The sequence below is a fragment of the Phyllostomus hastatus genome, unplaced genomic scaffold (genome assembly GCF_019186645.2).
Source record: "Phyllostomus hastatus isolate PE091 unplaced genomic scaffold, TTU_PhHast_1.1 phas_contig_147, whole genome shotgun sequence".
Classification (NCBI taxonomy): Eukaryota; Metazoa; Chordata; class Mammalia; order Chiroptera; family Phyllostomidae; genus Phyllostomus; species Phyllostomus hastatus.
The window spans coordinates 2,675,684-2,688,459 of NW_025333603.1; the positions used below are offsets into that span (position 1 = coordinate 2,675,684).

The 12,776-nt window shown below is 43.0% G+C and overlaps 1 protein-coding gene across 10 annotated transcripts in view; it reads left to right on the top strand.

The window, feature by feature from the left end:
* Nucleotides 1–12,387, top strand: part of DAB1 (DAB adaptor protein 1) — a 1,094,329-nt gene extending 1,081,942 nt beyond the window's left edge. For all 10 annotated transcript variants that reach the window (XM_045857163.1, XM_045857172.1, XM_045857182.1 and 7 more), the window contains one exon: nt 11,458–12,387. Coding sequence is in view for 1 of the 10 variants with exons in the window: in XM_045857210.1 (XP_045713166.1) it covers nt 11,458–11,502 (45 nt within the window). In the remaining 9 variants the exon portion in view is untranslated. The remainder of the gene's footprint in view (nt 1–11,457) is intronic.
* The last annotated feature ends 389 nt before the right edge of the window (nt 12,388–12,776 follow it).

Below are 12,776 nucleotides of genomic sequence, written 5' to 3' on the forward strand. Positions count from 1 at the left end.
GAGGCGCCGCCATGTGCACCTGTGCTACAGCACGTGGCTTGCCACTCACCTACTTCAGATTCCATCAGCAGCTACTTTGAGAGAAGTGCACTTACATTTCCCACAAGTGGCTTTGGGCACTCAAATTTCAATACATCTGATTTGATCGAAAGAAAGAGTTGCTGATGAAGCGAACCTTGTCGGCAGACAGGAGTACACCTTGTTACCCAGACATGATTTCTAAGGTCACTCCTTGTCAAATGTGTTCAATTTTCAGACACTTTCTTCAGTTTCCACAGATGTGTGGGACGGACTGCAAGGCTGGACCCGCAGCGTCCTGCTTGTTTGGTCCTGAGCAGCATGGTCAGACCATTCACATAGTGGATGGCTCTCACTATTCACACAGGGATTCTGAGGCTACCTCACTTGCAGTTCATATAGAAGTTATTTTGATAGTTATCAAAAGCTAAGGCAGTGTTCTGAAGAAAATACAATACCAATAAAAGAGCAATTAAAACTAAAAAATAAAGAAAGAAAAAAGAAAGTGCATTTTGTTAGCAGATTTCATAATTGAACAACTTAGTATGCTGTATACTTTCCTGCATCACACCAGTACAACAGCACATAATAACATGTGGTGCCATGTAAAACCATGTCATGCCCGTCTGACGTGTTAGTCTTGCCAAGCTCTTTGGGGAGCTGGTGAGTTAAAGGCACAATCAATGTTCTGAGAAAGAGAAAAGTTGAGGATCATGGGTGGACTCCTTTGGGAAGAATCCCCAGGAGGTTTTCTACCCCTTGTGTGTGTTTTATTTCACGTGCTTCATCTTGCCTTAAAAAGCTTGATGAATGAACTACAGGCGACAACAGCCATTCATCAGGATAACAGCAAGCATCATCCTAAAATTGAAGTTCTTCTCGAAAACAAAGATGACTTACACCATGTGCAGGTCAATGTATCAAATCCTCATATATATGAGCCTGTTCAGCTTGAGACAGTCATTCAAGCTGAACTGTTCCATGGGCTTTAGCCTGTTCCATGTCTGCTGCTCCATCCAGAACCCTATGCCATGGCTGAGTTGTAAATGGATGTAGCGTGGTACAGTGAGAAGAGCTCAGGATTTGGAACTTGAGTTCAAATTCTAGCTCAGCAGCTACTTAATAGTGGGAAATCTTGGGCAAGGGCCATAATTTCTCTTGAGTCTTGGTTTCTTCTTCTGCTAGGAAGGGCTTATAGTATCCATTACATTAACTGAGATAGCATAATTTGAGTCTCTAGAGTAGAGGTGAATACTCAGCGCTGAGCCTAAAACCCAGCTGTGAAAAATCTGGGTTCCACAGTAACACTATTTGAGTTAAGATGACAGCTCTACCACTTACTAGATGTGTGGCCCTGAGGAGATTTTATAATAAATCTCCAACTTTTTTGAAAAATAACGATAAAAGTAGTGCTTCTCCATAGGGTTATTGTTTGGACTAGATGAGGCGATGTATGTGGAGCTCTTAGTGCCCTGTCTGACACATAGTGAGCACCCAGTAGACATTAGCTGCCGCCGCCACCACCGGCATCATATGTGCTCAATGAAGGTAGTGTCCCCACTAGCTTGAGTTATATACATACATTAGGACTTAGGTTTAATCATTTCTGCCATGAGGACCTAGGCCATTGGCTGGGAGATTTTGCTTTGTACTTTCTATCTTCAGATCATTAATTTGTGATACACCTCAAAATAGCTTTGAAGGGGGAAAGAAAAGATAAATCCACTTCTTGGCTCTCTAACCAGTGCTGTCCCATAATCAGAATGACCCTAGTTAGGGCCTCATGGGCCCCTTTTCACTTCCAAAACAATGAATAGTCTTGGATTTACATGTAAATCATAATAAGTAGCTCCTGGGTTCAAAGGAAGGCTGGGCTATAATCTTTGATGGAAGTGCTTTTCTCCCTTTGAAAGCTTAGCCTGGCCATTTCACAATTGCCTGTCAAGAATGGCAAGCCAGGAGGCTGAGGCTAGCCTTGCACATGTAGCCCCTCAGCACCCACAGGGGAAGTCCGAATGAGCCTTTCCAGACCCCTCCATCAATAGCAGTGAGGCTACATTTGACCTTCCTGCCTCTGTCCCATTCACCCACCCAACCAGCTGGAAGGGACTAGGACTGCAAGTTCCCAGTGCTTTTCCAGGCATGCAGAGAGGGACGACGAGCAGGGGTAGTCCCATCCGTGGTTTTAATTTCCCCTGTGCAAAGAGTCCTGCCTTTCTTATCACACTTGAAACCCATTATCCCCAGCTGTTTGTTTATTAGAAATACCTGCACAGTTCTGAGGAGGCAGGGGTGACATCTGCTGATGAGTTAAAGCCACCATGGTAAGAGGAAGCCAATGGACTCAGTCCTCGATAGTGGGAGCTGCGGGGCTGATCTCAAGCAGCATTCCTGTTTTAGCAATAAAGAGAAATATTTTCAATTATTTCATTTTTCTCCTACCCTCCCGCCTGGGAGAATCACGTGTCTTTGAAAGACTGGGTCAACAGGGGCAAAAAAGAACCAAAATAATATTATAATGGCTGGTGTGGGAATGGCAGGTAATTTATACTTTACTGATGTGTTGCTGGACCAATTTTAAGGGCAAAATGTTAGCTTTTGAGGAGATGAAAGAAAGATGAAAACATTTATTTGGTTTAATGGCTAAGTAAATAAACTGCCTATCAGACTCCCCAGCTGTCAAGTCAGAGTAGCATCTGTAACAATAGGGAATTGTTTGGTCTGCCTTGCTCACTAACAATAGACATCGCCATCAATAACAAGTCACTGTCATTTTTTTAATACTGATCTTCATAGTGGGAACCCAAGATATACAAAATATTACCTGATGGATTTCTAGTGTTTGAGGGAAAAGAAAGCTGAACTTCAGAGGCTCTGGGAGGAAGAATCTTACACACAAACACCACCACCACCACCCCCCACCACCAAAAATAAGAAGAAGAAAAGAAAAGCACACAGAGTTTGGGGGACTTGGGTCTGAGTTACGCTTCCAAATCACATGACCCAAGGCAAACTTGTAACCCCTCTAAGCCCTGGTCCCCTCATGTGGTGGATACACAGGGATAATTAGACCAGCTCCCTCCCAAGGCAGTCTCAGAATCACAGGATATCATGAATGTGGAAGTGCTTTGTAAGCTTTGAAAGTAAAATACATGTGTTCAGATTATTATTAGTCTTCAGTTTTTTAAATAGAACCAAAAGATAGAATCTTAAATCAAAAAGCCATGAAAACAGAAACTTATCTGTCCATTTCATGGGCACAGTGCTCAGATGGAAGTCCAGCCCAAGCTGTTGGAAAGGTTTTGGCAGGAGACGTGCAGGGTCTGGCTGAGGGCAGGGTGGGCCAGGATGGGGGGCTGGGATTTGAGCCTAGAGATACTTGGAAGATGAAATCTGGAGGAAGCTAAGACTGAAGGGAAATGGAAAGAAGGGGACATACCTAGGATTGCCCCCAGGCTCCTGATGTAGTGCTCTAGGTGGCACCAGTCACCATGCTACCGAGCACAGAGCAACGTGCCTGAGCAGAAACAGGGCAAGTTCACTCTGAGAGCAGCGGAACTTAAAGTGGGCATGAGAGATCCAAGTGGAGATGCCAGCCAGTAGGCTGCTGGCTATGAGACTCCAGAGGTCAAAAAAGCAAACCAAACAACATGATTCTAAGGAGTAGTGGGCACAACTAGAATACACTAATAATTTAGATAAGAGGCTGGCAAACTCTCTGTAAAAATTTATGTTTTATAGGCCATATAATCTCTGTCACAACTGATTTGCTCCACTGTTGAGGCAAAAACCAGCAAAGAGTGTGGCCAAGTTCCATAGTAATTTACATACAAAAAACAGACAACTGCCAGTACTGGCCAAAAGCCTGACCTCCGACCTCTGACTTGGATCATGCTCACTGCTTCTAAAGTCACTCTGCAGAGTAATCACAATGCCTTTCATTTACTACCACTAAGAACATATATTTTAAAGTTACTAACATGTTTATAGCACTTTTATAAACATCACCTAAATCAGTCCTCAAAGGAACACTCTTTAGTTTTTATTTTTCCCATTTCATAAATATGATAGGTAGAAAAGTTAATGACTTGCTAAAATCAAAAGATTCACATGTAACAGGCTGGGGTCTAAATCTAGACCCAAGTTAAGTAGCTCAAGAGCACACAGACAGGACCAGGACGCCTGGGTCTTAGCAGCTTCCCTTGGACTTAATCACTGTGTGACCCGAGGCAGATGGCTTCATTTCTGGTTTTTGGTCTTCTGTAACACAATGCCCATGGGCCCTTCCAGCTATGACATTCTAGACCCTTCTGACTTTCCCAAGGTCACCCAGTTAGATGATAGAAGACCCAACCCTCAAACCAGATCTTTCAACAGCATCCTTTCCCCAGGATGTCCTTATTCCCAGCTAATGAACAAGAGGACCAAAGTCCCTTGAACATGCTGACTTCATTAGGGTTCCTGGAGACCATTGGCCTGAGATCCAGGACCCACCTTTGACAGCAAGGAGCTTACTCTGGACAGGTTCTCCTGCTGATGGCAGAGAATTGGTGTCAACAACATCATTGTCTTCATCTGCTGTGTGACAAGGTTGGAATAGATGATGTGCGTGTACAAAGCAGATACCTTGTGTCCATCATTATTATTGATGGGAAAATGCAAAATTGATCAGAACACGTGCAGTTCCCCAGGGAACCCAGATAGTGCATCTCTGCGTTCACCGGGTGGCTTTCACACCCTGAGGCCCCAGGAAGTTGGTGCATTTTGTAGCAGCATTAATCTCTAAGGTATCATCATTAAACTCATCCTGTGTTTTGAAGACTTTTCTTCCCTGAAGGACAATTTTTTTCAGAATGAAGACGGTTAGAAAGATTTGGGCTTTTTCCCTTTCCTTTGTATAAACAGGAAAGGAAGACTCCCACCACTTGTTAAAATCCATTTATAGATGAAATATCTGAGGCCCAGGAGAAATGCTTGCTGAAGCTCATGTAGGTAGTTAGGTTTGCTGGGATCTTTCTGGCTCTAAAATCCATGCATTTTTCATGACTCTATTTATGAACTTTAAGATATTTCAGCCTCATTTGCATTCCCTGGTGACCACCACCCTCTTCCATTTGCAAGTCCAGGAAATGTCAAACCCCATGGAGCTAGGCTCCAGCGTTGGGACTAGAAGGCCACGAGACTGGAGGTGTTGGTGTTGCCTGGGCAGGACAGCGCTGAGCTTTGGCTCACATCCCAGCTCCAGTCTGAGCCCTGGCTTGGCGCAGTGCTGACCTCCCAGCCTGGGCTCACTCAGCAGGTAGATGGCACGGTGTCCATTGATCTCACATGCAAGACCACCTTTCTCAGCGTGCTGTGTCTTCTCTCCACTAATAATTTTGGGGGGCACACCTATGCTAGATGTGGCCAAGCTTTCCAGAAATAAACACAATAAATTAAATGGTTGCAAAGTAATAAACACAATTTAGGTGTCTTTCAAAAGTGTCTCATTATAATGTGGGATAGGAAACTCTTTGCCCTGTACTATAAGCCAAGGAGCTAGGCTAGGTTGGGAGTGAGGAAGCCAGTCCAGAATTGGGACGCAGACCTGGGCTGCCCTGCTGGCTCTCCACTGTTTCCCGTGTAGTGTGGGATCAACAGCACTCCCATATTCAGGGCTTTGGTTTCTTCCTGCAGAATAGGAACTGTCAGACTGACGGCCTTTCTTGCTTTGACATTCTACAAAAGGCAACACGTAGTGGAGAGGACAGTGGGCTGGCTATGTTTACATGAAACAAATCTAATGTTAAGGGTCGAAAGCAGATCAGTGGTTGTAGCATCTGAGTGACAGGTTGACTGAGGAGCACACCAGGGAAGTGTTTAGGATGAGGGAATCTTCTGTAGCTTGTTATGGTAGGGAGAGCCCACAAGTGTATACATTTGTCAGTGTCATCAAACTGCACACTTAAAATGGAAACATTTCATTGTATGCAAATTCTAACTCAATGGAATTTATTTAAAAATCAGAATGGGTAAATTCATAGAGATGGGAAGTAGATTAGAGGTTACTAGGACTTGGAGATAAAGGAGAAGAGGGAGTTACTGCTTAATGAGTACGATAAAGGAATTTTAAAGATAGTGGTGATGGTTGTACAACATTGTGAATGTCATTATGCCATTAAATTGTATACTTCATGATTAAAATGGAAAATTCTATGCCAAATATATTTTAGCACAATTTTTAAAAAGCTTTAAAAAATAACAAACCTGGTTATATTCCAGATCCTCCCTGTGCTGGCTGAGTGAGCTTGGGCAGGTCACCCAGCTCTGGGGAGCCTTGCTGCTCCTCTGTAAACAGAGATAGGATTGCCCAGGGTACAGCCTCAGCGTGATGCCCAAGTGAGACCATGTTTGTAATACAGAAAAGTCCTTTATAGCCTGCAGATGTTTCTGTCAAAATAAGCTATTATTAATCTGTGATTCTGCTTGGCTGCTGTACTCGAGCACATAATTCATACTTCAAGTGTACAGCACATATGTGGAAGTTCTTTATCCATAGGACTTGGCAGACAGGTTCCTTAGATGAACCCCACATTCTTTCTGCATTTCCCCGAGCTGACCCCTGGCCATTATTAGGTTCTACCACAGAGCCCAGTTGCAGTGGCACTTACGTGCTATGAAGGAGAAGCCACCTACAGGTGAATTTTAAGCCTAAGATCATCCTCTGGAGAGAAGGTGTAAAGCCACATGCCCAGACATAAGGGACCTAACCATTCCAGAGTACCTGCTTGGGGCCAGGCCATGTGCTAGGCAATCAGTGTGTGCTTTGTCCTCCAATGCTCACTGCACAGCTGACAGAAAGGATTTCTAGCTTCATTTAACAGATAAGGAAACTGGCTCTCAGATGGGTGAAGGAGCCTTCACAGAACCCTGTGGTTACTACGTGGGTAACTGAGAAAGAGAACAGTAGCCTGGCAGCCAGGAGTCCACAGCACTCACAGCCAGGCTTCAGTGCTCTGTTGAATATGAATATGAACTAGTGCACTGAACATCAACGTGGGACAAGGCCACTCAGTGACCATGATGGCTCAAAACAAATCAAGACCACTCGGTAGACATGGCACAGCACAGGCAAAACAGGAGCATTGTCCACATTATAAAAATGACCAAGCATTCTTCTCTACTACCTTTAACCTTGCTCCATTCTTTCTGCCCTCAAGATAAAATTTATTAAAATAATCATACTCCCACTTCCTGAGGGCATCCCCCTTACTTTCTTGACCCTCCCTAAATTGTCTAACATAAGCTCAGTGTGGTAATAAGCCCTTCCCAATGCCCTGCTACGCAGATGCCCTTGCTCCCCTCACTGTGCTGAATAATAAGCCCAACACATTCAACTGCAAGTGTGTCCCTGGTGGACTCTGACTGCAGGAGATTGGCAGATTTCAAATCTGCGTGCTTTCATTTTTCACCGTGCCTCCCAGCAAACAGGGTATTCAACTTAACTCAAAAGTTGGGGGTTGATTTTGTTTTCATTTGCACTGTCTGCTTTTCCACCTACTTGGTTGTCCCCTAGAAATGAAGGTATTAATATGTTAAGCATAGGTGATCTTAAAGTTCATGAGTATTTGGCAAATCCCAATAAGAGAAGAATCACTTGTTCATTCACTCACATTCTCATTCTTTATGTTGTTAGCAGGTGTGCCTCCCATGCTCCAAGCTCTCACTCAGCATTTGGGGTGCTGATATGAAAGGTACAGTGGAGCTCACTCTGTAGAGCACAGGTGGCAAACACAAGGCTCATGGGCTGAATCCAGCCCTCTACCTTGTTTTATCCAGCCCAGCACCTTGTTTCTACCCAACGGCAGTGCCAAGCTTTCACTTAACTGTTAAGGAGTAGTTACATTTATATAGCCCTAAAATTACATTTGGCCCTTTGAAGGCACTTGTGAGGCTGATGCAGCCCTTAGTGAAAATGAGTTTGACACCCCTGGTGTGGAAGGTACTAGGAGATAATATAATGGCAGTTAGACAGAGGTCTGCACAGGGCACTACAGAGTCTAGGAAGCCATTATATTAGGGCTGGTTCTGAAAGTATGAACTTCCAGGTGCAGGACAAAGAGAGTCCCCAAAGGCAGAAGTTATGCCAGAGCAAAATCTCGAAGGTCAGAAAGTCCTGTCTTGTCAGGTAGACCAGAAGTACCACACAGAGGGGTTGGGGGGTGGGACATAGGAGAGAGAAGAGGGAGAAGAGGCTGGATGGGCAGGTGAAGCTGTATTGGAAAGGCCTCTTGTGGTACCCCAAGGGGTTTACATTATCATTGGGGCAATAAGGAGTCAGGAGTGTCATTCCAAGCAGGGCACTGGCATGACCAAATTCATTTCAGAAAGAACATTCTGGCAGAGGCATATTTAAAAACAATCAAACAAACAAACAAACAAAACACCTTTTTAGAAAGTCTGATATACCTGACCTGAAAGTTGACTTTTGATCCTTGGACTGGAAGGGGCATTTGCTAGTTCTAATAGACTGAGAGACTAATGGGTCTCATGTGCCCAGCTAAGGAGTTTTGACCTTACCCTGTGGGTAAAGGGAAGCCTCTGAAGGAGTTGAAAAAGGACAGAAGTGTGATCCAATCTGCCCAGAGAAAACAAACCAACAAACAGAAATGCCCAGTGTGCTGTGTTAATGTGTGATTCCAGTTAGACGTGTTAGAATATCAAAAATAGCCTCAGGACCTCATTACAACCTTGCCAGAAGTCAGGTCAGAAGTTTCTGGATCAGAGGATTTCCAAGCTCCCCTCCAGCTCTGACCGTCTAAATTTCAGTAACAAGAAAGGTAAAGCTATCACCAAACAGACAATGCATCACAGTGTCAGACTTGGGGATGATTTGCTGTGCGGGGGTTTCCACACCAGCGATCCCCTTCATCAGTGGGGATAATGGAGAGTTGACTGCACTCGTTACTGTGGCTGTGATGGGCATTTGCAGCTAAATTCCAGCACGCAGGGGATGTGTGAATATTTATCTCAGCTGCAGAAAGTTAATGCAGTGTGGCATTAATTACCCTGTCTGAGCCTGCTGTCTTCTTCTGTTTTTAGGTGTCATTCTCAGTTGAATAAATTAGTTCCAAAATTAGAAAAGAGCACATTGTAGGGTGAGATCAAGGCAGCCTGATGTCTGAAGGATCCGAAAAGGAGAGCGGGCTGAGCAAGTCTGCCCAGGGAAGATTTAGCTGCATCCTTGCAGCCCAGCATAGGACAAGGAAAGTGGCTTTTTCCAGTACTTATACTTCATAACTCCACCTTGGCTTCCCCTACCCCATCCCCAAACACAAACACACGGGAAACTTACAAGTTAGCCTTACAACAAGGATTTGAAACATTTCAAGGCATTGGTAGATAATAAATTAGCTGATTACTAAATCATCTCACTACAGATTTTGCTAGATTAGAATTCGAGAGAATTAAGGCCAAATTGGAGTACTTTTGAGGACAAAGGGATCAGAACAGCAAAGAACTTACAAACTGTATCATATTCATTTATTCAACAAACCTTTATTGAGCACATAGTGTGCTAGGTTCCCATGTAAAAGGGCAGAAGGAAGTGGCAAGCCGTAACCAGAAGCAGGACGTGGAAGAATAGGCTTCCATACTTCCTGTCATTGGGCGGCTGGAAGAAGAATGACTTGTTTTCATTATGTTTAAAGGGCAGTGTGCAGTCCATAGGCAGAGAGCAGGAAGGGACAAACAGGTGCTGATACATTGCAAAATAAAGTGCCTGGAAGGGTAAGAGGGTCTTTCTCCCTGGAAGAATACAAACATAATGAGTTCTAGAAGAAAATATCCTGGACCCTTTTCATGGCATGGTTGCTAAATAACCTCAGGACTTTGATGAAATAAGAGAGCTCTCTTCTCTGAGCTTCAGATTGCTCATCTGTAAAATGAAGGATCTGGACAAAATTATCTTCTAGTCCATTGCAACTGTACAATAAAGACAAGCAATATGATATATTAAGTACATGAGAGGCAGCACAATGACCTTGAGATCACGCACCTCTCTGACCCTCAGTTTTTATCAGCAGAATGAGGATGGAGAGAATAAAAGCTATTCCTATGACTCTTAGGCAGATAAAATAAGATATAAGGGAGTTTATAAACTCCAAAGCACTCCACAACACTATAGCTTGAAGAGGTGGCCTTTTCTTTTCTTTGTCAGCTGTTGTAATAGAGTAGAAAAAGCACTGGACCGTACTTTCAGGTCTCATGTCCCAAACTTACTGTGTGATTACGGGCAAATTACTTAACTCCTCTGTGCTTGATTTCTCATTTGCAAAAGAGATAAAGCATCTACTTTACATGGCCATTGTGATAAGTTAAAAATGTCAGTGTACTTGAAAATACTTAGTGTGCTAGACACATAGTAGGGGCTCAGAGAATGCCATTTTGATCTGATGGTTCAAGAAAATAAGCATATAAAAACATCTATACTCCCATGGCAGGAGGCAGGCTAATATATAAAATATGGCAGAGTTGCGATGTCACTATGTGCATTTAATTCTGGCACAAACACCTAAGAGTGACAGCATAAAGATCAATTTTCATGGATGGGTCTATGTATGCTGAAGACCAGAGTGTTGATCTAATCTGCTTGGCTAGTACCTCCTAGGCCTTTTTGGCATGACATCCTGAAGTGCTTTCAACAAGGCCAAATACCATTTACCATCTGTGTTTGGGTACAAAGTTTGCTGTGCCATATATTGGTGAAAATCCTGTGTGTGTATGTCTCAGGACAGCCCCATGAGTGCAGGCAAAGGACTGGCTGAAGCTGAAACAGCAGATTGAATGGAAACAAGTCCCAGAAGCTTTTCACTAAGAGCTAATGACCCAGTGGCTGTTTCTCTTGCCGTAAAGTGTGCCCAGTTGTCCTCTCTGCTTGAAGAAACCAAAGAGCAGGTTGGAATAGAATTTCAGCCGTATCAAGTGGACATTCATAAAACTGCTGGAAAAATCTCTACTTGACTCATGATGGTTGTTGCCATTCTCTGAAGACCTGTTATTGCCAAACACTGTGCTAGATGCTTTATATATTATCTCTAATGCTCTTAAGAACCCTGTAAGAGAAATGGTATTATTCCCATTTCATGGTTGGCAAACTGAGTCTCAGAAAGGATAAATATCTTGCCCATATCACACAGCTTGTCTGGCTGTCTTTACTATACCATGCTATTTGCTAGCGTAGTCTCACTTGAAAACCAAGGACAAAACTGGGTGAGTAGTTCTTGATGATAAAAAAAATTGCCAAAATGATATGCACCATGATCAAGTAATCCACAAATCACCTAAGGTCATCCATCAGCCACTGTCACCTTTCTGTTAATCCCAAACACTCCTTCCCAAGCTGTCTCAGAACTTCCTGTCTGGAAAAGAGCAGGTCTCACTTTGTCCCTCTGTCCATAGGAGCTGGAGCCTCTCTATGCGCAGATCAACAGACCTAAGAAATAGCATCAATGTGGGCTCGTGGCGGGTGCTCCAAGACTGGCATGGAAATCAGCATCGCGGCAGGCTCTCTTGTATTCTTTCACCTCACTTCATCCCATGAAGAAATTCACGATTGCCCAGTGGAACTCGGTTGGAAGAGGGAACTAAGAATTTTTGGCAACCCACAGCAGATATCTATGGCAGCACAAAACAAAAACACACACATGAAAGTAAAACAAAATCACACCCCATGTTAAATCACAAATCAAGCAAATGCTTACCTGACAAATATTCTGAGGTCACTTAGTGTGGCTTGAAGATGACCCAGAATGCAAAATGGTAATTCTCTTTTTATTTCTCTACCTGTTGCCCACTGTAGAGATGTCAAATTTGGAGTGACAGGCCTCAGAGAGGTGCATCAAGGTTGAGACTGACATTTTTAGGCAAAGCAAGATGCCCTCTGTGACCACCATCTCCTTATCCATAGGCCTTCTGACATACGATGGTGTTTTCTCATCGCTCCACAGGGCCTGGTCGGCCACTTGTTCCCATTCCTTCCCTTGTCGTGTTTGAAAATTCATGGGTGTACAAATTTTTGTATTGCTTTTGACTTTTTTAAGATATTGATGAAGAAATCTAACTGGAAAAAAGTCTCATATATAATGAATTAATAGGAAATCACAAGACAAATAAGTGGTTGATTATTCTTTATGATCAAGAATGTTGCCAAAACAACCCTTTAGCTATTTCTGCATCCTGGTGAAGAAAGGCAGCTTTCAGTTTGAACCTTCATTTTGTGAGTAGGAGAGGACATCAAAACCCCTGATGAAAAAGATGAAAAAATACATCTGACTTCCTAAGAAGCTCTAAATTCTAAGTACAATAAAATGATATTTTTTATTTTTCCGATATCTTGCTGCTGTGATGCTATGCAGTCAAGTGTCTTCTCCACATGCCATTTTCAAAGAAAAGTCATTTGCCAAATAATTCTGGTACAATCCTGGTAATGTGGCTTTGGATCTTAAAAACTGACTTTCTAATGGAACAATGGTGACATGATTATTCAGAATAACAAACTGATTCCGTGATCACAATGGTTCATCTCTATCTCTTTTTGTACATCAGAAAATTCAGATGGGATTTTTATTTTATAACTTGAAAAAAAACCTTACCATTAAACTCTTTAAATATTTAAGGGAAATGGCTTTAAGGAGTTCTAATGAAAAAAAATCGCCAGTTTTTTTTTGTAAATATAAATGTTAATGAAAATGCTTTTTAATAATGCCATTACACTGTAG